This window comes from Mycteria americana, chromosome 1 (genome assembly GCF_035582795.1).
Source record: "Mycteria americana isolate JAX WOST 10 ecotype Jacksonville Zoo and Gardens chromosome 1, USCA_MyAme_1.0, whole genome shotgun sequence".
In the NCBI taxonomy this organism is placed as follows: domain Eukaryota; kingdom Metazoa; phylum Chordata; class Aves; order Ciconiiformes; family Ciconiidae; genus Mycteria; species Mycteria americana.
In genome coordinates, this window is record NC_134365.1 from 119,643,788 (window position 1) to 119,670,755 (window position 26,968).

Here is a 26,968-nt window from a genome sequence, read left to right on the forward strand (position 1 = left end):
TTCGGCTCTCCCACCCTGCTTCGGCTAGTAAACAAAAAAAGCGTTACTGCTAAAAGACGTAAATGGATTTCTGAATCCATTCTGGAAAGCAGCCTGAATGGATTTCTCCAGTCGGGCATCAAGGAAATCACCACACGGCTGCACCAGGGCAAAAGTCACCTGTGGAGATACTACAACATGGTTACAGTGCGACTAAACACACACACTGCATATTTGGGGTAGAAAACTAGTTTTGATTGCGATTTGTGGCACTGGCTAGGGCCCATGCTGGAGTGTTTTGCTTCAGGCTATGCTGCAGAAAGGCACCCATCCCCTCACCACCAAAACAACGGGCAGTAGTTTTCAGCCCATGCTAGACAGATGATCCTTTCCAAAATACAGCTCTGAAGGCGATTAACTAAAACAATGATGGATTATAAAACTAATCCAGATGCAAAGCTGATTTTGAAGACACATGGCTGCCCTTAACGGCAATCTACGCATCATCCACACATCATCTGGCTGTGTGGGGCTTGAGCTCACCAGAGCAGAAGCATCCTCGGCAAAACCTGGGTGAGAGCCTGAGCTGGCACTGCTCCTAATGCCTCTCACGGTTATTAGCGCTATAGGAGACCACAGGCAGCCTCATGAGGCTGTCAGATCAGCGTACAGGTAGCGGTGAAGTGTATGCGACTTTCTTGTCAAAGCTGTGAAGGAACAGGTAAGCACCTGGCAGCCTCTCCCTCCAGAGCTGGAGGGCCTTGCTCTTGCACTCAAAACTACCTTCTGCTTTCCTCTGTCAGGGGATGTGCAAAAGAGGTGGCAATTGCTTAGGGAGCTTCATGAACCCTCTTGTTCAAGCACATGCAACTCTAAACCTAGCATTAGTAAAAAGCATTAGAAAATGCGGAGACATCTCAGCCAACTAAATGCACCTATAGGCAGCTTAACACCTAAAGTACAAAGAGACATTTGCTTCCAAAACCTGATCCAGCTGAAAGACTAAGAGCACTTCAGCAATAGCTAGCCTTAGTCTATTGTATGTGGGGTTCAAAAGGCATTTATATATGTAGTTCGGAGCAACATTATCTACCGACAAAAGATCTAGTAAAATAAAAACTATACTACAAAATCTTTCTTCTGCAGTTTTGTCAGTGGTTGTTCCTGTTTTATTAAACCTTATTTTTTTAACTCTTATTTTGTTTCCTCTGATCTGCTTTATTTTGCAACATTTAAGCTAAAATGAACAACATCAGGACAAAATAAGCAGTTGGGTACAAAGCTTCAGAATGTCAAACTAACACAGGATTCACATGCTTTAGATGTATGTGTGTACACACGTGCACAAAAGCATCCCTTACTGTCAAGGCTGCATTACATCACATTAGCAGTAAAATAAGATTTACTCATGCTTTTATATGCTTCCCTTGCATCATTTATCAAGAACCTACTACAAGTCCAGTGAATGATAGAATATAGGTTAATCATGGTTCTAGATAATCTATTTTCACTCAAATGTTCCAACTTCTTACAGTGGTTTAAAGTGCTAGTGTCCACTGAGCCATCCACACAGTGAAAACAAATAGCACACTTGAACAGAAAAAATATTTTTGCTCTCAAATAAGAGCAAGGAGGAAGCCATATGCTTTGAAGAAAGAAAAAACAGCAGTTCCTTCCCTACTGCTGATTTGCAGATGGTTCACGGTAAAGGAGTATGTTGGATAAACAGATTTGAGCTGTGCTAGGCACAAGGCTGTGGTTAAAAGAGGGGAAGTGCAAATGTACAACATAGGAAGGTCTTACTGGAAAGATATCAAAAGATAACATTACAGTAACAAGATACATAAAGTGCCTCTATCATCTGAATGACACGATCAGCTTATGGACTCTAGATTTACTCGGTTTACTGCCTGGTTGCTAAAATGAAGAAAATCAGCTGTGGGGGGAAGTCTTACTGTCAGTGCCATATCCTTCCCCTCTAGCATCCTTGCCAATTCGGAGGGTTTTGCCAGTCTTTCAATTAAATAACAATTTTATATGTGGATTAAAGACTTAAGCATACCACAGAGAGCGTCGAGTCTCAATGCAGTCAAAAGCAAAAGGTAATATAAAGGTGACTATTGGCAGGGGCTTGAGAAGGGAGGACTAATAATAAACACCAACATTTTTTTTCCCCCCTTTAATTTCTTATGGTTGAAAAACAACAGCAACTGAGTTTGCCTGTAGATGTTACTGACATTTGTAATTGGGGCAGGGGAGACAAGATTTGTGTGTCAAGACTGCTCCTTTAGAAGTTGCTGATGGGAACATTCTGCTCAACTGGATCCAGAAAAACCCTGAAGTCACAGGGGCTTCACAGACCATTTGTGCTGAGGTACAAAAGATCTTTAAATTCTGGTTACAGAATTATTTTAAAGTGTATGCTTATTTACTTCTCAAATACATTACGTTTCTTTATCTTCCACAGGCTTAGAAATCAGGAAATTGTGTGTCAGAACTGGATGACTTGTCTTTTTCTTGCTTGATTCTTCTGAACTATTTCCATAGAAACTTTGGCTTCGTACAATGGGATCGGTTCATCCAGCTGAGGCCTAAAATGGAACAGTATGTCAGAACTGTCTGGTGAGCATGCTCAGATCAACAGAAATATTGCAGGACTACTGCTATAGACTTTACTTTCACTATGTAAACTTTACTCCTTAAACAAAATAAAAGTTTTATAGCATTGCTTGGGTTCACAGAAGAAGGGAAGAGCCCTAAAGCAAACAGGAAACAGAAGTTAATTAAAAGATATCCTTCTTACGGGGTGGGGGGAGGGAAGCTGGTGGTGGCGAGGCTTTTGCTCAACAGCAATACTGTTATCCTGCATTAAGAGAAGGGGTCTTCCATTCCCACCTCATTATGCGAGTCTCCCTATCTACTGAAGCTGTCACTCTTCTCAGAGGAGTATTAGACAGACCTAACGTCTTTTACAGCCAACACCATTTCTCAATCAGACACACTGCTGAGCAGCCAGATACATGCTCTTCCTCCACCAAGAAAAGAATGTGCTGCCGTTGTTAAATTTTGACATACAGCATAATCGTGGAGTTTACCAAGTTTCCTTGTGCTTAGCCTGCTATATTACAAACAGAAATAGACCATAAACTGCTCCACATAAACCATGGGAGGCGTCTTTTCCTGAGCATCTCAATATAAATTTGCAGTACAGTGCTGGCAAAGAGTTTTCTACTTCTAACGCTGAATTAAACAAACAAACAAAAAAAAAAAAGTAAAAAAAAAAATCACATCTCTCACCTGAAAATGCTACTTGATAATTTCTCCATTATATCTTCTAAGATGGGTATCTAAGAGAACTGTCAAGGTAACAACATATCTGCAGGTAAATCTTTCTATAATCACGTTTGCTGGCAAGAGCCCTGTATTGATACAAAACCAGCAGGATCAAAGCAAAATGAAAATTAACCTTAATTCCAACCTTTAGATCAGATTTATGCACTTGTTTATATATCAGAAACCTCCTTTCCTGAAAATAGTATGCAGAAATGAAATATGGAAAATGAAATTTTGAAAAATAAAGCAAAAGGATTAAGACTGACAAATGCAGCCCACACTAGTACAACATTAATCAATCAGAATGGCAATTGCATTTTTTGTGCAGAATGAAGATGACAGACTTTGGTACCAGTTAACTACCCCTACTATTCATACACACATCTGAGGTAAAAATCAAAATAAAGTTGGGAACATAGTAGAGTCTGTGAATTCTTGGAGCACCACTGTGCATTTGTAAGGGATCTCTGAGTTAATGACTAACATTCATGACAATGCAACAGATGAGGCTGTATTTAGTCTTTATATGAAACTTAAAAATAACATTCCTTCCTTCATTTTAAGAGCAATCTGGTTAATATTTGAAGCTCAAGCCATTTTAAAAAGCAATCACCTTGCGATTTCTTCAGATGATATTAATGCCATATGCTCAAGAATTTCACAAGATATACAGATACAAAAAAAAAAAAAAAAAAAGATTTTTCCTTTCAACTTTTAAAGCCCGCTGAGATAAGACGTGCTGTTGTTATTAAAGATACCCCAGGAGATGACAGAAGAAATCTTATTGTTTAGTCAGCTTACTTTTTATATGTGGATAACTACTCAGTAAGCATTCAACAAAAATACCAAACTATGAAACGGTTCATGATAACCTGCATCCCATAAATATTTCCTTAGTGTGCCTGACCTTGCCTAATCTACTTTGCAGTTTAGTGGAGGAGGGGAGGACTTCCTTGCAGTATAGCTAGTCGTTTCACAAATATGACGGCTTAATCCTCACCTGTCTCTGCTGTTGTGCTAAACTGCAAAAGTGATTCAGCAGATCTCATAATCTGCAGTGCAGTACAGAACAGGGAGGGTCCTTAAAGCCATAAACAGACAAACCTTCCACTACTTGAAGCAATCCACGGAAAACTGTCATGCTAGTAGAAAGCTCAGAGTCCAGCTGCTTACGACTAAATGTAGGTAATGCAAATGGAGGCATTCCTCTTCCCACACCTGTGTCTTTGCTCAGTAACTTTTATGTACATAACATTGCAAACAAGGAAAAGGTTATTAAGCCAAAATATTTTAACTTTTACAGTTAAACTGATTGCATTAAGATTTACAGATGATGCATCTACTGCCCAAAAGAACAACAAAAACTTCAAAAATGTCATATGCATGATATAAAAACTTACAGAATCAAATCTTCAATTAATTGGTTCAATCTTGAACCAAAATACTGCATTTTCTCCAGAATACATGTTTTCCATTTCAGCACTGCTTTTAATGAAGCATGTAGAGACACATATTTAGAAGGAATGCAGAGACCAGCTTAAAACATGAGTGTATGTTACATTTTAGTTACACTGTATGCTTAGCTGTGCTGACCTTTAAGCCCCTGGTTACATGACTGAGTAGAAGAGAATCGATTAGTTGGTTTCTCGGTTATATTTCCATCCACTCATGTTAGCAGTCATTGTTCAAAATGACCAAAAGGATATAGAGGTACTTCCCTTGCTGTATATTGGACAAGTTCCATATCTCATCATTCAGAAAGGAGACTGTGGCTCCTTTAAGAAACAAGGAATGGCTATCTGGAGGATCCAGCTTAAACAAAATGAAGACAAATGTTATTTTGTTATATTTTCCTATAAAAAAATAAAGATTAAATGGTTATTTTATATTGATGGTTAAAAAACCAAACCAAAACCCCACCCCTTGCCCATTCTTAGAACTTAGCAAACTTGTAATATTTACAGCTTTAAATGATGCTTTCCTGCCTTGTCAAACAGTTTAATACCCTGAGCCAAACAAAATAGGTCCTTAAAAATTTGTCAATATAACCAAGCTATTAACATAACTGACTATCATCTTAGAGAAGACAGCCCCAAAATTTTCCCAAAGGAAAATAAAAACATTTATTATTAATGCTGTATGCTTCCCATTTTCTGGATGTGAGAGTTTTCTTAAGTGAAAACTAATGTTGTTGAACAGTGGGGAACCATTCAGCCATGACAGAAGCTCACAGACACATCCATATATAGATAGATTGTGGTACAAACTAACCTACTGACACAGTATCTTTACCTGAAGACTTTTTTCTGTTGTTATCCAGTGTCCCCCAACACCAAGAAGAGTAATGATATCATGCTTATGAGGCAGCAACTGTGATTTTGAAGTTGATTCATCTTCAGCACTATATAATTTCACTGGGCAGGGGGACAAAAGAACAAATTCATTTGAGCTCAGAAGAAAACTCTGTTCAGAATAAAATGTCCATCTCTTCCTTACTGAAAACCACATATCTTGGGATTCTTTACAGTCCTATGTCTTTAGATACAAACAAGTTGCGATATATGCGTATGAATACACACAATGAAAAACAGCTGTCTGGAACAGCACTACAATTAAATTACGCTGTTAGTCACACGAGACTCTCTGAGAAAGCAGACGATTTAGGAAATTCAATATCTATTTATTTTAACAGATTTTAGTGGAATTCTAAGAAGTTCTTAAATTATTTCAGCTAAAGACAGTAACTTCAGAGTTTTCAACTATTACGATTGTTTTAGAATACAGGCTGACAGTACTGGCGATTGTGGCGTAATTTTCATATTAAAATAAGGTAGCATAAACAATGATGTCACAGCTCTATTCTTTAAACTATTTTTTTTTCTTTTCAGTTTTAAACAGGGGAAAATTTCAGACAAATTTAGCAGATGACTAACAGTATTAGACGCTTCCACTAGAGGGTGATATGAGGAGATCTTAGAGATCTTGCTTAAGGAGATCTGTTGAGTAAAGATACAAATATAAAATTGCATGGGAACAAGCAAATGTAATCGTTTGAGGTGATGCAGCCTCCACCTATATTATTTGGAAATAATAATTAAAAAAACCCGCTAATAGTGCTCTGATGACCAGATTTTCATCAGTTACATACCTCCAGCATCTAGAACAATATCCACTCCCAGGCCACCCGTTTCTTCCAAGCAGCTTTCTGCCACATCTATCTTTCCATTTGATACATCTATCACTCGAGCTAGAAAGAGCAGTACATTTGGTCAATTACGATAGAAACGTAGAGTTTAGATTCAGAGCAGAACAGAAAATTTCTAGCTTCTGAAAGTATTACAAGCCAGTTTGCAGCTAAGTCAAAAAACCTAGCCAATAGTTTTTTCATGTACAGTGCAAGATCAACACCAAAAATGTGCATTAGCTTAATGCAGAAGTAAAACTCACAAGTCTGTTTAGGCCAAAAAGGATAAAGTATGCTACTATAAGAATTAGAAATCCTTCTGTAAATTCATTCTTTGCTAGTCTTCTTTTCCAAAAGCACCTTCAAAAATATCAAGTTCTGGAGTGACTAGCCATGTTATTGAAGCAAAAGAGAGTGGCCAAAATGATAAGGAGGCACTTTATTTCACATCTCCCAACTTTCAAATTATCTATCAAATAACCATAGCAGTAATGCTTTCGGAGAGATTTCCAAGCATAGCTTTCTTCCCTTACTCTACATAAAACCCACCACTTCCTGCCAGTCCTTTGCAGAGCCCTTCTCTTGCTTCCACATCATAGAGGGAAACAAAAAACCTATTCTCCCTGGCATGGAGCCCTGTCTCCCAGTGCAAGTCAGGAGTAAACATGTAAAAATGCAATAAATTCAGTCACTTTACAAGGCACTGAGTTGACTTTCCTTATGATTCCAGCAAGTCTTTTAATCTTATTATAACCATCTTTTCTTTAAAATAATGCTTAGTAGCATCCTTACTTATCTCACAGCATGGATAAACTTATTAATATATTACTTTCTGGATGATGTTTTTAACCTCTAAATGGCTCTCTGGGTCATTAAATAAGTATTGAGATGGAAGTATTTACATCTCCTCTTGAAATACTTCTGAGCTGAAAGTCACTAATACATTTTCTTCTCGTGTATCTGTGATACTGTATTTATAGATGGTTATAAAGATAAACCACAGCATCAGCAATAACTAGGGCAGAGAAGTAGCAGCTAAGGTTTTTAGTTTTGTTTCATAAATATGAGATAGAACAAACATTTAGAAACTAAACAGGCCAAAGACTTCTCAGCAAAATGATAATTGAAATAATGTCAAATAAATTTTTGAGGCACATTTCCAAAGCATAATGGATTAAACTCAAATTTGCAATGTGTACTTACCCACTAAAGGCTGCCGTATACCTTCTTGAATTTAATCAAGGGGGTGAGAAGGAAGGAGAGAAGAAAAATTGCAAGAGACTGGTCATTAAGAAGAATATTAACAAATACTCAGTTAATGCTTTGGGGTTTTTTTTTTTTCCTTCCAATCAAATCATAAGATGCATTCAGATTCTTAGGTCAATCATTCAGTTTTTTCACTGAAGTCAAATTATCTGGCTAAAGAGAATGCACATGGTCATAATTTAATAAAGATGTCACATTAATTTAATAATGATAGTCACATTCCCTGTATGCAAATAAAACCCCATAATACCCTTTTCTTATTAGTCTCCTCAGTCAAGAAGTTACAAGTTTTTTCTTAACATGGCAATTTGACATGGTATAAAGTTTCTACAAATAGTTTCACTTCTTGAGAATAATTCTGATTTAATAGGCTCAAAGCCTGACTACCAAAAAGAAAGGCAATAGTTTAATCAGTTTGATTATTCTCTGATTTCTGTTTAGCAAAAATTTCCAGTTTTGTTAATAGAATAGTTCAAACAGTACTTATCAAAATCCTGTTCAATTTCCTTCCTAGCAAAATGCTGTAACAATTTCTCTCCACTGTGGAAAAGGCTGAGCAACAAATTATAATGTAGTTTTCTGTAATCCTTTGTCATTTATGCAACATTTCTCACAAAACATTTGTAAATTAGTTCAGTTTCTTCTTCTGTGTCTTGTACAACTTCTAAAGTAACATTATTCTGACTGGCAAAAAGGCTTCAGTTTCTCTCTTCTTTCATTGTTGGTGAGAAGTAGAAATATCAATATTTGCACAACTTGCTACCAGAGTTTACTCTCACCCAGTAAGTTCAGCTACAGAGTTTAAAAACTGTCACACAAAAGATCTGCTACTTGGTTTATTGAACGTGCTCAAGAGACCCATGAAAGCACTGATGAGTTCTTACCAGATGAGTTCTTACCACAAACATATCCACTGAAAGCTCAATATTTGTTTTTTTTTTGTTTTTTTTTTTTTTTAATTTAAAACCAACCACAAACCAAACCAAAAAAAGAAGGGGGTAACCTAGGGAACAGAAAAAAATATATATGTATATATATTTTTTCTTCTGTTCTGTAACAGAAACTCATCACATTATTTATGTAATATTCTGTCTCTAGTCTGAAACATGGGCATTAAAATTTCAAAATTTGTTATAATCCCCTCCCTCATACTATTATTCTATTTACTCCAGAGAGTACTGAAGACATGCAAAGACCCCCATCTTCTTGGTCTAAATATGACTCCTTAAACATTAACAGGAACTTCTACTTCAGGCACTGAATAATATTCATTTAAAAACCCCCAAAACCCAAAAAACCCAAAACCACAAAAACACCCCAAAATGCAGAAACAGCGGCTTTTTGCTTTCGCACTCAAACTGTTTCTCTTTTTAATGCTGCACCCAGGTTATATCTCTTTATTTGAAGTAAAGCTGCAATTAAAATTTTTTTCGCCATAATGTATATGTTCCACAAACATTTGCAAAACTGCTAAACTAAACTCCTCTTCTTGTAAAACAAGCACATACATGAGCAATATAAGCAATGGCCTTTTCCCTGCAAGAGATGGTTATTTCAGCCATTTTATGAAGCAGATAGTTATGCTATACACTGATAATGCAAACTGTTGCTCATTGACCACTGACAGACTCTTGCTAAAAACTAAACAAAAAAACCACACTAAACAGGCACAAAACTGAAAAAGCCTCCACCCACAGACATTAGAAGCCAACTAGCTAGCTATGCTTGGGTTACTTAGAGCATTTATTTTATATTAACATTCATATAACTTAAAAACACCAGCAAAAAGTAAATACGCCAAGCAACCCAAAGTCATATTCATATGTGCTGACCAGACTGTGATAATAAAATTAATTACAAAGTCCTGTCTTAGCTAATAAAGTGTTCATATCATTAGCAAAATATACCCATAAAACTACAAATCAAAGTTTTAGGTATTTTGAATTTACTCTTTCACCCTGTAACAGCTGGCATAACAAACCTCTACGTATCAACAGCATTCACAAAAATGCTTTATGTTCTGATGTCTGGAATGTCTACTATTACAGTAAAGAAGACTTCTGAAATAAGAAAAGGAAAAAATAGCTTTTTTTTGTGAAGTTGCAAAAAAACCAGAGGTAATATAAAAATCTAGAGACCTAAGTCTGCCAGGTCTTTGAAGAAATGGTTACATTCCCAACACAGAACTTTGCAGTTCCCTGTTGAAGATCATTAAGGTCAGACAGCAAAAACGTCTTTCTCCCTGCTCTTGTGTAATAACCTCTGCACGGCACTCCACTTCCTGCTGCATTATCAGCACTCCAAAGCCACTACTGGGAGAGCTAAATACTCACTTGGTAGGCTGGAAGTGAATCACTCCCTGACACTGCAGATGTGTGTGAACGTGCAGCCCCAGAATGCACATGCACACTGTGTTGTCTCTGTGCTTCCACTGCCAGTTCTGTTCTCGGGAGCCAGAAAGGAATTAAAATTGACAAGAACTCTTGTTCTCTCTGTGTCTAAAGAGCAGCTCTCTGGCTTATTTCATCCCTCTGCTAGCTTACTATCCTTGAGCCAGCAGGGAGAACACAAGGACAATACTATGTGCACCTGCATATTAGCAATGCCTGATTTTAGTGAGTTGCTAAGAACAAGACAGGAGATTTGAAAACTGCTCTAATTCTCCATTTGGAAAGCCAAGATTGCTAACAATATTACTATGCAAAACAACAAAGGAGAAAGGAGTCAGAGTCAGGGACAGTTAACCTTGACATTATCTTTTTAATCAGATCTCATCTTAACCCATATATATTTTGATTGATGTGACTGTAATGTATGTAGACATAACTGACTACACAGTGCTTTCCCCACAGAGATATTCTTACAAGAGACACAGCTACTCTTACTCATACTTCTTTGAATGACAACAAAAATCGTACACCGAAAAATAAACTTAGTGATTATACTAGGGCAGTCTTTGCATTTTGAGAAGTATCAGATGCTAGTTTTAACCTTTTGTTCACTGTACAGCAAAGTTCACAGACTGCAATCAAACTGCACTTTGCAATGTCATTTTAAAACTGTCTGAATAAAGAAATATTCTACTTTCCTCCACTCTGCAGCATTGAAACAAGAAAAAGTTTGATCAGGAAAGATGCTAGTAGCTTTTACATAGAGTCTTTTCCCATGGTCCAAAGAGCACTGTTATTTTGAGGGAAAATCCCCCAAAAACTTAAGTATCAAAGAGAAGAAATGGAAGAAGTCATAGATGAATACACGCATTAGGTCTAATGCAGAGCTCACTTGGATAATAGGAAAATGCAGAGCCTTTGAGCGTCCAACTACAGTTATGACAGTACTTGAAAGTGAGCTGCCACACAGCTTGATAAAATACTATTAGAAGTAATTTGAATCTGATGAATACTGTATCTCAAGTATATGATTACATCAGAACTCTGGCTCAGGTACCTAGATTACATACTGCGATACTGGTGATTTAGTAACGCTTTCTTCTTGTTCACAAGCAACAATTTTATAAAATGAAAAGACTTCTTGAGTAGTTAGGCCAAAAGCCAGCGCTCAAGCACTATTGTGTGAGATGGAAAATATTGAGAGACAGTCATCACAACTTAAATGAAGAATAAAAATGCCATTAAATACACCTAAAATATAAATTAAATACCTATGGAGTACAGAATAAATTTTAAAACTATTTAATTAGACTATTTATAAATCTGTGTTTCAGTTTTCAGCTGCTGAAATAAGTCCCTGGACTAAAAAAAAAATAAAAATTTGAGACATTGTTTAGCATAAACTTTAGCACTGAAGAATATCACTTACCCACAGGAGGTCTAAGCCTCTCCAGGTACTGCTTATCTTCAAGACTGTATGCAGTAGAGATTACTTTAGCTCCTCTATGTTGTGCTAATTGAATAGCTATTGTACCGAACGGCTGCAGAAGAAAAAAGGTAGATGAGTTCATTTACAGCAACAATTCCATGCAGTTCAAGAAAGATTATATTGCAAAGGATGTTCAGGAGATGTCAGGAGACTATCCAGAAATGAACTTACTCCTTCAATAAAACATATCTGAACCAAGAATTTGAATATTCACAGATCTGCTTCTGTTCCAAGTGAGGCCAAAAAAGTCTTTTCATTCACTGGGAAGCTCTGAACAAACTTTTAGGAGTTAACTAGTTCTCCTCTTCAACAAAATAGCTCAGATTCTACTTTAAGTAACACAAGTACCATAACTACAATTACAACTTGTAGCTTTGGGCTTGCTTGCTTGTTGAAGGAAGAAGTGCTACCAAGAAAAAAGCCCCAGCCACATTTACATTAACGAATCTTGGCTGAGGTAAGCTGCACATCTTCATTAGCAACAGAGACTGCAGTAATGCAAATGAAAATATTTATATCTAAGAGAAGTTAAAAAGCAGTGGTGGGAAAGGAATAAAAAAAAGTTAAGGCACTTTCCTCCAGTTATACCTGAGGGCTTAGGGCAAAACTATGTCAATGTAAAACACCAGAAAAGAACTAGCTCTTCACTACCCACACAGCATGTGAAGGACTGTATTCTTGGCTCAGTATCTTATGTGGGAGGGCCTAATCCATTAAGTTAAGGGCACTGCCAGGAGTAAAATGCAAGGCTTGATACATTCAGTATGTTGTAAGAAATCCAATGGTTCTGGTGATAAGACACTTATTTATGGCAGAGGTCGTCTTTCTGTTCCGAAATTGTTATTATTGCACAGTTGTTACCTACACTTGCTCCATCCATTACAAGGACAGTTTTTCCAGGAGAGACTTGGGAAAGGTAGTGTAAAGCTGTGTATGCTCGGACACCATCACGAACAGCCCCGGCTGCTTCAACCCAACAAACTTTTTCTGGTTTACGAACTAATTTGGAGGAAGAAACAAACAAACAAAAAACCAGATGGGAAAAAAAAAGCAGCAAGTCCCTGACATTTCACTCAGAATTATTTTTTAGACTTCATAAATTTCTAAAACATGAAAAAAAATTATACAGGTCAAATCATCTACAGGTGTAGTTACGATCTCTTTCACAAAGGCAATATTCCGATGTTGTGGCTTATGGTCAGCTACATGGAGTCCAAGTGGAAAAGGCAACTGTTATTCCAAGAATAATCAGTTTGCTTCTGCAGCACTCTTGTAAGCAAGTTCAAATACAAATACAGTATTTAAACAGGAGAAAAGAAAGAGACCCACTTCCTACCATAACCTCCTGACAGAAATGATCTGAGGAAGTCTCTTCTTTTCACAAAGATAATTCTGACACAGAGAACATACAATGCGAGTTCCAACCCATGAGTTCCTAATTTTCTTTCTCTATAGGTTAGAATCTTCTGCTTCATAATCCATTCGTATAAACAGCTTCTGGAGGTTATAGCACATTTTAAGAGAGACAAAGGTCAAGATAACTTTGTCATCTCTGTTTTCTGTTGTCTCTATCTACAAGACACTTAAGAGCTTTCCCATTCTGTCCACGTGCTTGAAAGCCTGGGGAGGTAATGTTAATGAAGTACTCTGTTAACCAGAAGTCACAAGTTCAAACACCATTTTTAATGTGAGCAATTTACATGATTTAGCAGAGCCCTTGATACTAAGCTAGAAAATCATCAAAGCCCAGCTGAGAGTCTAGCACAGAACTGAACTAAGTAAGCACAATCCCTTGAGGCACACAGAAAGGAAAAAGACTGGAAAAGTTTGGTCTGTCCCTTTAAGCATAAGAATTGACAGTGTAGCCTGAATCGGGGAACTATGAAACAACATGAGCGATGCAATCACCTGGGAATGTTTATCAGTGTGCTGGAAAAGAATTCTGGGGATCATCACCAGCATCATCACTTTGTGTGCCAGTTCATACTACTTAGCACAAAGTAAGCTACTGAAGGTAATACAAACTCAGACATATTTTCTGCCTATAGCTAATGTAAATAGTGATAAAGCAGCACAGACCTCTAGATTTCATTTTGCTTGATTTGTACATTTAAGTGTTACAAAAAATAAACCTTATGTTTTAATCTCCATGAATCCATGACTTATTTTGCAAAAACTGCCACAGCTAGTCAGGAAGATTTCATCTTCAAACAAGTCAACATAAATAATACTTGTTTACCTCTCATATATATTAAAAAACATTGAGAGGATATTTTACCATATTTTATGCAATAAAAGTAGGGTTTCGGTATAAACAAATTTAAGGGAGTCACCTCATAACTACACAGCTTGAGTTCATGGACAGTCACAGAAACACAATACAAACTAATTTAAGCAAAAGAGTAGCTTGCTCAAAGTAACACAACAGACTGTTGGGAGAAGCACATATATTCCCAAAGTTAGTATTCTACACATTAAAGCACTCTATGCCCAGAAACACGAAACTGGAAACTCACAATAATTGAAAAGAATGTTTCAATACTAGGTTTTCCCCAATCCTCATTCCCTGAAAATTTCTTTCTCCAGCTTCTAGTCTGCTAATTTTATCCCATCTGTTAGTCCAGTCACAAGTGATATTCCTGGATTGAGTCAAAGTGAGGAAAAAAGCAAATTTCTCCTCATTTAATTTTGTGACAGATGAGGTGAGGAAAAAGGAGAAAGACAATGAAGCAACAAAAAGGGAAGTTAGAAGGAAAAAAAGAAAAAGAGTCAGCTTGTGTGTTTAGGCAAAATATTAACCCATTAAACGATAACAGCAAAAGAAAAAACCCTTGAGAGTACATAGTATTCAAAGCTTCTATGAACAGGTGGAGTAAACAATGTCTGTTGCTATACAGAACAAGTTTGCCCAAAGGTCCAATTAGCTCCCTATTAGAAAAGCTAAACTGAAGTCTAAAGATATAGTAAATTTAATATTAGCAAAATGTATGAACTACGTACCCAAATAATGCTCATGAACTAGAATAACTTCACAAAGACCAGACTCTTCAGAATCCAGGGGCAAAATTCCTGAAAAAAAATTGGACATAGACCTTTAATTTTGAACAAGCATACATTATAACAGAAACAAGCTCCTAATGAAATTGTTAGTCCTGCTTGGTCTGTGGTTCAGTTGCCCTCTTGTCAGGTTTATGACAGGTTAAGAAAACTTGGCAAGGTAACAGCCTGTAACCTCTATGGGCACAGTGCACAAGATGGTTCCAAAGGTGCTCCAAACAGCATTTTGGGGTTGGAGAGAGAAAGAATGGGGACACCACTGAGTGTTTTTTGCTACTGGCATGCTTAATTTTCATCCCGTCATGTCAGAACTAATTTTACACTGCTCTCACTCTGAGTAGCGCTCCTGTTTCTACTCTGGGCCACGGCTAACAGAAGAAAATTGAGCTCTCTTATTGCAAACATGCACAGACTGAGCCACGCTACAGATAACTCCACTCTTCCATCCTGATGCCTATAAGTGTGTTGTTAGCAAAGGCAGCAAAAAAGGGACAGAAAGAAGCAGAGGAAGAACAAGCAAGAATGCATAAGTGTAAGTTTTAAAAAGCTGGAACAGAGAAGAGGAACTGAAGGAAGAAAACACCCATGGCAGACAGCGAAAGCAAACACAGAGCAGGCAGAAAGGGAGGGGGGAAAAAAAAAAAAAAAAAAAAAAAAGAAATCCATCCTGGTCACAACAGTGCTTTTTTTCTCCACTGGCCAAAGAAGGAGATTCATGAACATGAATGGTTCTGGCATCCGATCAGTCTTCTGAATATATGTACCCTCTTTCCTCGGTAAATTAATATTTTCTTCCCTCTCTCATCCAAATCTTATACTCCATTTAGACCAAAGCAAGGCCTTTGGCTTAAAATCCTCAGCAAATTTGGCTGCTATTTCCAGTCTTTCACAATTCCCATTAAAAAAATGGTTACCCTACAGTGCTTGTATACATCTGCAGATCTCTCAAGGGTTTATCTATGGAATAATAATAATTAAAAAGTCTAAAGTAGCTATCTACAGCAGCTATTGTGCAATTAGGAAATAATGCAAGAAGGACAAGAATCTCAGAACAGAACACACTTTCTTACAACATCACTATCAATTCTGTCTTACTTTCATAACTTAAGTCATCCTCTAATCCTTTAATTTAGCATACAAAATCTAAACATGTATGAAAGAATGTCCCCAAGAAATATCTCTTCTATCCTAAAGCATCATTCAGATTTTGATGATTAATACAATATTGTATTTCAAATGTTACGAAAAATGTCCTTATAGTAAACTAAAATAGCCTTGGCACCTAAACCAGTTTGCATTCTAACACCTTACTATAGAAAAAACAAAACACAAAGCTCAGGAACTTTCAGAAGTTCAGGAACAAGTCATGTTACCTCCTAACACTCAAGACAGCCTCCAAGGAGTCATTATACATTGTCGTCAACTCACAATTGATTTCAGGGTCTCTAAAACCATTCACAAAAACATGACTCTCATACCACGGGAAAGACATATGGCTTGTAAAGAACAATGCCCCTTAGTATACCTTATAATGCTTACGAAGCTCCAACATGAAGTATAGACCTTTATTTTATGTATGCTATACACATCAAGCATTTAACACAAGTACAAAATTAGATTTTTCACCTTACTTGTCAGAAATACTCCACATAGCATAGGGCTTTCGTGCATTGATTATTTATGTATTCAGTAACAGGGCATATGGAAGAACTGACACGCAAACTGGCTAACCACCAGTTAATCTAAGCAGGTACATTTATATTTAGGTTCATGTCTCCTCCAAGTATTTGTGGCCAATTTAACTCTCAGAATATTTTTTCCCTGCACTTATTTTAATGAGGAACATGGCATAATTGATTGCTAAAAGATTCTGAGAGCAACAGATAAAACTGACTGTAACTTTGAAAGGAAGTCAAGAATGTATCTCAAAACAAAAGATTTTTGGCTGGTCTGAGGTTTTACTACGGTATTTTTCTTAACCAAACAATTATGTATAAGAGAATACATTATATAGGCAAAGAAATCTCCTCTGGAAGATTAAAGAAGGATCAGGAAAAACTTCAAAAGCAAGAAACAATTCTTGGTATGATTTTAGGAACTGATTAACGATTTAGCACACCAAGTACTTCCAGTGAGCACAGTACTATTCTTACATGAAAAAGAGTAGATTCGTAAATAAGGACCGTATTACCATATTATTACTGTTAAACTCAGTAAGGAGTGTCTAACAGGACTATACTCTTTGATAGAAGGACAGTGTTTTTTGTAAAATTCAAGTAGAAATATTTTTCTGACAATTGTATATTTTGGGACAGTTCGATGTTATTAAACACATAGGTAACCAAATCATTTGGCAATAGCTCATTTTCTTTTAAATCTGCTCATTCATTAACTATGTATAAACTCACAGCAATAGTAACTGGGAAGTGTGCTTGTTAGGAAAGATTTACCATAACAGAAATATTTCACTCCTATCTTTCGTCTTTATAACATCTATATTGGATGCATAAGGTTGAACATCTGTTTGAAAGGGAATGCTATGAGATTTCAGTATTTAAAGAAGTATATTTTCTTTCTTTTAGGGCTAAAAATATTCAGTGCTGTTTTCTTCATCTTCCTATTTCCATACATGTAATTCTGACTTTTCTGTACTTGCATTTGCAAACATTCAGTATTCAAGAACAAAAACCACAGACAACAGAAGTCTCAGACAAAATGAATCTGCTTCTTTCATGATCCAAGTACAGATTCCATTCCCTTAATGTCAGATTTACACTGAAGTAACTCAGCTGATTCAAACTAATTATTCTATATTTGAATTAACAAGAATGGCATTAAGTCCTAATTCACAAAAAACCCCAACCCTCCTACAGCCACTTAGAATGTTACTTAGACCTCTCAGGTCCACTGACATTTTCAGAGGGTTTTTTTTCCCCAACTACTTACTGAAACTGTATTCCTTCAGCTACAACAGAAAGCAATTGAAACACAAATACTATTTTAAAATATTCAACAGATGCAGCATATGTCAGTTAAGATATTTAACCAAATGAGCAATACTGTTCACAATAATGATATTATTCATAGTTCAAAGTTAATTCATATGCAAGACCAGAAAATGCCTCGCCATAACTGTTCTACTTTATTAAACAAAGCAAAGCCACTTCTGTACCCCATAAAATGGAATATTAATTCCCAACTGTAAGAATTACACCTTCTGTGGTGAATAAATAATAATAGTCACACTTCTTATTCCATTAGATTTAAGCTAATCATATGAAAGGTCTGCCAAAGTTTCACCAGGAAAAGAAAAGCCCCAAACACTTTCCATGTGATTTTTGACCTGGAAGTCTGTTTTAAACAATAAACAAAAAAGTACAGTGATTACCACTTGCCTTTCTGATGGGTTTCTCTGGCAATAACGTCATAGCAGGATCATAAAGCATGGACGCCCTGTGGTTAAGTTAGGGGGGAAACAAGTCCACTTTCAAGAACTCTAACATGCAGTAAAAATGAAGATTCTGGAAAACGAGCAGCTTGAATCAGTGTTTCTTTTTAAATGTGGCCTTGTATGTAGCAAAACACCTGAGTACGTGCACTGCTTTTAGCAACTCAGAAAATCCAGTAGAACTGGTGAACCTACTTGCATGCTTAAGTTAGGACCACTCTTGATTTCTTTACTCAAGCAGGAATTGACATGACTTAGAAACTGAACAGTCTTCAGTATGCTTGAAAAAGAGTGTCATCACTAGCAGTTAAAAGTATATTTTTATATCATCCACAATAAGACAGGAAATATAAGCCTAGACTTTGTATCATCCACAGAAATCAAAACATACGTATTAATTACCTCAGCATAGTGTTATAAGTACAAATAATTGTGTATGTATTCAGATGGTTGCCTTTAGAACATGCACTCCACATGGCTAATTGGACCCAGGTGTATATTCTTAAAGATTTGGTGAATGTAGTAGGACTATGACACATTACATTAGCTGGGGACCTGAACTTCCATTCTTATAACAAAAAACTTCCCTAAGACAACCCTTTTAGAATACAATCGTCATTTATAAGAGTTTATTCTTGTGACACTAGTGGAATCTTTCAAAATAAAGGTCTAATTGTAGCTCTAGCAATAATTATAACCTCAGCCATTCATTATAAAAAGATTACTAATTGTGTTAGTTGATAAGGCAAACAAGCATTAACTCACCCACTACTTCATCATCTGGCTGAAAAAAGGTCACCTTTCTTCCAACTCATGAAGAATATACGAAAAGGAGGAAAGAAGGTATGAAGATAAATGTTTATAGTGGAAATTGAACATGCAATTGAGAGCACTGTTTATCACTAGCTCACAAAACTAAAAACACACCCTACTTGTGAAAAAAAAAATTTCTATTAAATATGCACATACCAAACCCAAATGTTTAATTCACTAAACTTTGGCACCCCATGCACAAACAGTTACATGCAAGTATACACATGTCTTTAAAAGATCTAGGCCTTAAACTACGCATCAAAGGTGGATATGCCAGTGAAACACGGCTGAAATTCCTGAATGTTATTTTGTCTTCACTATTCTAACAAATGATTTTTACAAATAAATTAAAGATTGTTACAGCATGTGCAAGTAATATCTTAATAACTCAGTATATGAGTCAGGGCAATCCCAGACACAAATACAGGCTGGGCAGAGAATGGATTGAGACCAGCCCTGAGGAGGAGGACTTGGGGGTTTTGGTTGATGAGAAACTCAACATGACCCAGCAATGTGTGCTTGCAGCCCAGAAAGCCAACCATATCCTGGGCTGCATCAAAAGAAGCGTGACCAGCAGGCTGAGGGAGGTGATTCTCCCCTCTACTCTGCTCTCCTGAGACCCCACCTGGAGTACTGCATCCAGCTCTGGGGTCCCCAACATAAGAAAGACATGGAGCGAGTTGGAGAGAGCCCAGAGGAGGGCCACGAAGATGATCAGAGGGCTGGAGCACCCCTCCTATGAAGACAGGCTGAAAGAGTTGGGGTTGTTCGGCCTGGAGAAGAGAAGGCTCTGGGGAGACCTTATAGCAGCCTTCCAGTACCTGAAGGGGGCCTACAAGAAAGCTGGAGAGGGACTTCTTACAAGGGCATGTAATGATAAGACAAGGGGTAATGACTTTAAACTGAAAGAAGGTAGATTTAGATTAGATATAAAGAAGAAATTCTTCACTATGAGGGTGGTGAGGCACTGGAACAGGTTGCCCAGAGAAGCTGTGGGTGCCCCATCCCTGGAAGTGTTCAAGGCCAGGCTGGACGGGGCTTTGAGCAACCTGGTCTAGTGGAAGGTGTCTCTGACCATGGCAGGGGGGGTTGGAACTAGATGATCTTTGAAGGTCCCTTCCAACCCAAACCATTCTATGATTCTATGATTTTATTTAGAAAGCTGTCATGCATTTTCTTTTTTTAAACTCTGAACAGATATGCAGTAATTACAGTTCAGTTCCTTTTTTTACTTTCATTTCAGTATCATTACTGACTTAGGGGAAGCCTCATTAAGAAAGCAAATAATTCCTACTATTAAAGGTGTACCACGCAAACAGTATTTATTTGTTCTGGATTACCAGACCTTAATTCTTGCTCCATACCCTCACAAGACAATTATACTAACTTACCTTCCAATACAACTCCAGAAATTTCTCGACCAACAGGTAGAAGCTCCTTCTCCAGTTTAATTTCTGACAGAAGCTGAATGAAAATAATGGTTATAACATTCTTACTAAGGGTCAAAATTTGCACATTTATTATCATCTTACAGTGTTTGATATTCACAGTAAGAAAGTTGGGCCATTACCAAAATGTTATCTGGGGGAAAAAAGTACACACATTCCTCATTTAATATTAAAAACTTTGCACTGTTTTTCTGTATTTAAATTTAGAAGCATATTAAAAAAATAAAAACAGAGTTATTAACAGGCAAGCCAAACTGTAACTTAAAGTCAGTATGCAGAGGATGATAAAAGGGATTTACTGTAAGAGAACTCACAAATGACAACTGATCTTTCTCCATAAATTAGGAACCAAATTAGAGGTGCTTTTTATTTAAAGAGATATGCAAGAATACCACATCAATCCTGTGCCCTCTTTCTCAGCAGTAAAGCCATATCCTCAGATGGCATAAATGGAATCCTGCCAATTACCAGCTAAGGCCCTGGCTTAGATCTTCAATGGAAACTGTAAACACCTCTAGCTTTTATAAAAAAAAATAAGCAAATACCTTTGTATCTATCCAGCTCAGTGCACAGGCTCTAACTTGTACTTTCACATCGTGGTCTCTTGTAGGAGGAAGGTTTTCCTAGGACAAATTTATAGACGTTACATTATACAATGCAACATGAATGTACTAGTAAGATCCTCTCAAGCTCCTGAAAGCACTTTTCCACAGTCTTTGTTTTAGATTGTTTTGTAGTCAGAACAAGAAATTTCTTTCAATGAAAAGGGAACTGATATCACAATGGATTTACAACACCATTTTGAGTACATGTATATTACTATTACAAACTTGGCCACCTAGACCTTACTAAACCTCAACAGACACCATCATTATTTTTCTGCCTTTTTTTTTTGGGTGTCTAACAAACAGAAGGAAGCAGATCTTTAATATTAAAACTATACTGCAAGAGTGATGGAGAATTTTAAGAGAATTTTGACATGAATGTCTGACATACTGTACTGACATACTGAGGTAAATATTCAAGTAGTCCAGATGGTGTCAAAGATATAGCATCGATAAGAATTGTTGTTAAGTCCCACAAATGATGGACACCTCAAATACAAAAGTGTTCTACTAATGAAGTCTCCCCTAACTATTTCAACATTTGGTTTTGGGATTGATACCTGAAATGATTTTAAGTAGTTGAGTACTGCTACTTTAAAGTATTTAATTAGCTAAGTTGAGTTCTGAACTGCTGACTCCACACAGCTGTTAAAGAGCTACCTCAGGTACTGGAGGCAAAATCATGTACTTCCATGTTATACTGTAGTCTGCAGTCTAGATGTCTGTTGAAATTGGAAGTGGAACACTTACCAGAAAGTCATGAGAGCGCTTTGTTTCTACTTCTGAAGTTAAGATATATTCTTAAGTGTTTAAGCTTCCTTCCTTTGATATTTTTTTTTTAACTCTTCCCAAGAAACAGCTGTTGCTTTTCTCTTAGGCTTAGCAACATGAACAGTAACCTCTGTCCAAGGAATATTGAGCTGAACTTTTTCTCACCCCAGCTGAGTTAAACACACGCTGTTCCTTTAAAATTGCAAGGCATTTTGCCAGTCAGACTGCCCTCCTGCTCCTCAAACAAACCAAAGTGGGTTCTCACTCTTTGTTCCACAAAACAGAAAAGCCATTAAACTGTTCAACTATACAAATTCTGTATCTCCGGTTTTTAAAGAAACAAACAAACAAAAAAAAGAAGTTAGATTCTAAGGGACTTGTGTAACTGATGTAAATTTAAGATTATATTGTCTTTTGGAACTATCCTTTTGGTATGCATAGCTCAACGAACCTAAGTATTGCTACAATGCACAAAATAAAACTGCTTGCCTTTATAAAAGAATAAAAGTCTTAAGAACAAAAAGAGATGATGAAATGTTTGTGCTGTTAACTGGTTCCTGCCTTCATAATTTAAATATGTCATTATTAGGAATTGACCAAGCACCATAAGGAGGTTTGCTACAGAAATTCTTCATCCAAGACACTGACTTTTTGTTATTCACCTTCTGTTCTATTAAGGTCTCCTCAGCCAACTAGCTTTCCTTTTCCTCACTTTTTTCAGTATTTATTTTGGTTTAAGATGAGGATTCCATAGAGCTGGTCATTACACAGACACCTGCAGAATCAGTTCCTGTCTGAAGAGATTTAAATACGCAAGTAGGCAGACAAAGTCTATGCACAGGAGTGCAGTTTCAAGATCTACTTTAGCTTACTTAAGACTGTACCAGAGCTGTCTGGCTCACCTGTTGCCAGCATCTACATATTCCCATCCCCTCCTTTGTATTGGAGCTAGCAATCATGGAGCCATCACAGTGATGGGAACTAACTCGTAACAAATTACTAGTTTTCACCTGGATAAGTAAGCTGATCCATCTCACCTTATAACTGCACGACTCCTAAAACCATTACAAGGAAGAGAACAAAAATGTGCAGCTGAAAGGTGAACAAACCTTTTCAGCAAAAGCACAATTTCACAATCAGTTTAAGTAGATCTAAGACTGCTCCATGAATATGCACCTTGGTTGTATCAAAATCACCCATCTCATTGCATCCTTCTCTTCAGGCAGTTCGTTAGATGTGCTTCACTACTGGGACTTTGCAGCTGCTCAAGCAAGACTCTCACCAGTACTATATTGTTTCATTTTGGTATATGGCTCATAGTTATATTTAGGTATCTATATTACACAGGTATACATAGGTATCTATAGTAATTTATTTTGTACCTATAAGAGATTTAAGAGCACAGGTTCACATCCTCAAAACCATGTAAGCATTTTTCTACTGTTCAGACACCCATACTGCGTTGATATACACTCACTGACATCTTATTTTAGCCTTATGCCACAAGCTCATGTGTATGCACTTATCCAATAAACTGACAAAGTCTCTTTAGCACAATAGTTTCAGCTAAATTTGATGGAAAAATAGTTGTCTTCTCGTTGTTCCTTTAAGTTGAAGGAAAATAGGTAGCTAGACAAAGGAGACTTATCAATGCCTCCGAGAAAAAGGCTGCACTGCGATCTCAATTCTCACTAAGAGCAAAGAACTCACAAGAGGAAAGAAAATGATAGTAGGAACACTCCAAACACAATAAATTTCTCAAGCTATACTTCTACTTTTTCAGTGACCAGAAAATCCAATGAGGGGATGTGAATCCATATGAAGCCAGGGTTCATTTGTTACACCTGCAAAACTTGTTTTTAAAATATGGACACCAAAACCGCACAGAGAAATCTAGCACTGGTCTTGCTGAGTGCTGCGTGATGATGATAGAATACACCTCTCCTACTTTCATTTACCTGCCTGTATGTGCAAGGATTACACCAGTTCTTTTTTAAGTCTACAGAAGAGTTAGCTGTTTCAATTCCCTTGTGGCATTCAGTCACACTCTCTTCTTCCACTGAATGATTAATAGTGCTATTATGATCGGAACTCACTCTTTCCTGGAAGACAAATGTCATTTCCTCTCCAGGTGAATTCTGCTGACAATACAAGGCCTTCATAGCAATCTGAAAAAAGACACAGCAACCAAACTGTAATACATGCAGCACCCATAGAGCAAACAAATAACTACAGCTTTACATTACTTTATAAGCAGAATAGTGATTGTTTGCAAGCAACACAGGGCCTGTGAATCCTTCCAATACTTAAGTTCTAAAACAGATCAACAGATAAGGCAAGATACAGTGCTACCTGCAACAGGTTACATCAGTATTGTTGACCATAATATAGCAAATACTAGGGACTGAGGATGTACAGCAAAAGGTAGTGAATGATACACAGGATTTACCAATTGGTGGTCCAATGCAGTAGGTGGGTTGTTTGCCACCCAGACCGTAGGCACACAATCGGACTAGCTCAGACAAAGGCAGCGCAAAGGGCAATATAACCAGTGCAGGAATACAAGGAACCTTACATATGACTTCACTAAAAATCACAACTTGGGTTTTTGCTCTCCTCTCCCAACTTGGCGTATGTTGTCCTCAACAAACGAGCCTTTTGGAGAGGGAAAAAAAAAAATTAAAAAAGAGGTCTGTTCAAGTTACAGGAAAAAGAAAAGCACAGAGCAGACAGGCAGAAAACCATGCGGCCATTCTATTGCTTCTGGCAGCCAGCACTAACACCTCAGGGGACGCCCGGGGTTGAAGGGACCGCCCTGAGTCACCTCGCCTTTCAGAAGCGCAGAGCAGCGCGGCAGCCGGGGCCCGGCATGACGCCGACATGCCCCGCAGGGAGCCCCAAGCTCGGCGGTGCCGGGTCACTTCACCTGGCTCTCGCCGCGCTGCGGCCCCACCACCCCCACATTCCCTGAGGGCAGCTTCCAAGCTGAGTCCGCTTCGGAGCGCCCCACTCCTTTGGCCGTTAGTGCCACCGGCCACGCCACTGCTATTATTCCGGTGCTTTACCACACCGGAGAGCAGCTCGCCGCGGGGGGGGAGGGGAGAGACAGCGCCTCACCAGCGCCTGCCTCTGCCTCCGCGCCGTGACATGCCACAGCAGCCCCTCAGCGCCCGCCGAGGGCCAGCGCGGAGGAAACCTACGCAGAGACGACGCCAAACCGAGGGGCTCCAAGCCCGCCCAAGGCATCCAGCCTCCTTCGCCCCGGGGCCCCCAGCGGGAAGAGCCCCCCAGCAGCCGAGACGACGCACCGGCAGCCCCCAGGAAGTGCCGCCGCCCCGCGACCAGCGGTTGTCATGACAAACCGTTACTTCCGCCGCGCTCCCACCTCGGCGCCCTCCGGCGAGCGCGAGCACCACCCCCACGCCCCTCTCCCAGCCCCAACGTCCAGAGAGGCCCCACATGACCTCATGATTGGCCACGGCGCCCGCCGCTCGGCATAAAAACGGAGTCGGGATTGGCTAGGGCGGCTGTCGCTCGCTACAAGAGAGGAGGTGGGAGCAGGCGCTCCACCCCGGCGGCGCGAGAGACTACAGGGCCCAGCAGGCAGTGCGGCGCCGCCCGGCCGGCTACAGCGTCCGGGGCGCAGCGCCCGGCGGCTGCCCTGCGTGACCTCCCGAGAGCGGGGTCGGTAGCCGGGACACCGCTAGGGGGGGGAAGGAGTGGGGGGAGAAGAAGAAGAGATACCGGCTTGTGTTACCCTTATGTAAAATAAAGGGGCCACCCGCCCCCGCAGGTGCGTCCCGCTGGAGGTGAGGAGGGAGCCCGGCCGCCCCCTCCCCCCGGCTCCGCTCCCTGCGCGCTGACCCCCTTGGCGCGAGAGCGGGCCTGGCGGAGCCCGGATTGGCCGCAGGAGGCCGGGTCCCTGCGGCGTTCCCGGCCTCTGATTGGCGGCGCTCGCCTGCCCGTCGGGCGGGGGGGCGGGAGGGAGGCCGCGGCCGCACGTCAGTACGGCGGCTGTGAGGGCGAGCGCGAGCCAGGGCTCCTCCCCCCGCCGCCCGCCAGACGGTGGCTGAGGAGGCAGCGGGAGGGGATGGTGCGTCTGGCGGAGGCGGTGGCGGACGCCGCTCCGGCTCCTCCATCCCCCCCGCCGTCGCCATGGGTGTGAGTAGGGCCCCCCGGCCCGCGCAGATATGAGGTACTGCCCAGCGGCGGCGGGAGGGGACGGGAAGGAGGGGGCGACCCTCACTGGGAGGGGCGACGGTTCACCCCAGGCCAACGGCGCCCGGCGCGCACCCGCGGGGCGGCAGCGGCGCCTCTGCCCCGTGCTGCCTCTGCCGCCCCCCGCCTCCGCACGGTACCGGCGGCCGGGCGTGTCCCGGTGCCCGGGCCCGCTGACAGCTGCCGGGTGCCCGGCACGGAGCGAGGCGCCCTGCTCCTCCTCATCTCGCTCAGTGCCGTGGTCGTCGCCGGTGTGGGCGGCTGGGGGCGGGGGGGGGGGTGCGCGGAGCCGTGAGGTGGGCGCCTGCGGGAAGCGCCCCCCGTGCGGGTCCGGCGCCGGCTGCTGCGCGCTGGGGCGGGCGCCGCTGCTTGCCTTCCTCGGGCTGGCCTTTTTTTACTATTCTTTTAATTTTTATTGGTACCTCACGGGGGTGGGTTTCGCGGGTGCCGTTTTCGCAGCTACGGTTTTGTGGTTAGAGGAAAGCGGGGCAATGCGGCGGGGGGAGCGCCCCGGTTCGCGTGCGCTGGCTCGGTGATAGCACAGCCCTCGCCGTCACAAGACAGCCATCGCTCCCGGAGGGAGCCGTGTCCCGGCCACCCGTGTCCTCCGGGGGATCTCGGACGTGGAATGGAAGGGGTGGGTTGTGCGGCTGCGGGTAGCGGGTTTCCTTTTACCGCGTTAAATAACGATTATTCCTGCTGCCTCCGTCCTCTTTGCTCCCTGCCCCTTCGACGCATACGGTCCGCCCTGGTGCGAAGTGAAGGAGGAATGCCATCCTTTACGGCTTGAAAAGGGCACACGACCAATTGAACGAGGGAATGTTGTCAGGGCGTCAGGAAAAGGAAACCGGTACATGGTCGGTTTTTTGTCCTTTCATTTCTGTTTGCCTCGGATTAGGAGACAACTTTATGGATAATATTTCCTGTGGACATCTTTTGTTCTGATTCAGCTGCTTCTTTATTTTGA

General features: G+C 40.0%; 2 protein-coding genes across 15 annotated transcripts in view; one reads left to right on the top strand and one right to left on the bottom strand.

Annotated features, from left to right (window-relative positions):
* Positions 1-6: 6 nt before the first annotated feature.
* On the bottom strand, positions 7-25,673 carry CRYZL1 (crystallin zeta like 1). 7 transcript variants are annotated; one of them, XM_075517949.1, is made up of 15 exons: positions 25,146-25,160; positions 24,233-24,438; positions 23,880-23,951; positions 20,953-21,030; positions 20,351-20,423; positions 18,912-18,956; positions 14,642-14,710; positions 12,507-12,640; positions 11,582-11,693; positions 7,700-7,723; positions 6,461-6,559; positions 5,605-5,726; positions 5,019-5,124; positions 3,277-3,322; positions 7-2,570 (listed from the first exon to the last, which is right to left on the bottom strand). In XM_075517949.1, the coding sequence occupies exons 3-15, from the start codon at positions 23,943-23,945 to the stop codon at positions 2,471-2,473; spliced, it is 1,074 nt and encodes a 357-aa protein (XP_075374064.1). In that variant the 5' UTR covers positions 23,946-23,951; positions 24,233-24,438; positions 25,146-25,160; the 3' UTR covers positions 7-2,470. The 7 variants fall into 7 exon arrangements, with proteins under 7 accessions (XP_075374064.1, XP_075374072.1, XP_075374050.1 ...); XM_075517957.1 differs by lacking the exons at positions 24,233-24,438; positions 25,146-25,160 and adding an exon at positions 25,541-25,673; XM_075517935.1 differs by lacking the exon at positions 24,233-24,438 and having other exon boundaries at positions 7,700-7,720; positions 25,146-25,289.
* A 130-nt stretch (positions 25,674-25,803) lies between these two features.
* ITSN1 (intersectin 1) overlaps positions 25,804-26,968 on the top strand; it is a 144,954-nt gene continuing 143,789 nt past the window's right edge. For 5 of the 8 annotated variants that reach the window (XM_075517835.1, XM_075517885.1, XM_075517847.1 and 2 more), the window contains exon 1: positions 25,804-25,978. The gene's annotated coding sequence lies outside the window, so the exon portion shown is untranslated. The remainder of the gene's footprint in view (positions 25,979-26,968) is intronic. The other 3 variants (XR_012777950.1, XM_075517899.1, XM_075517907.1) reach the window with 3 other exon arrangements.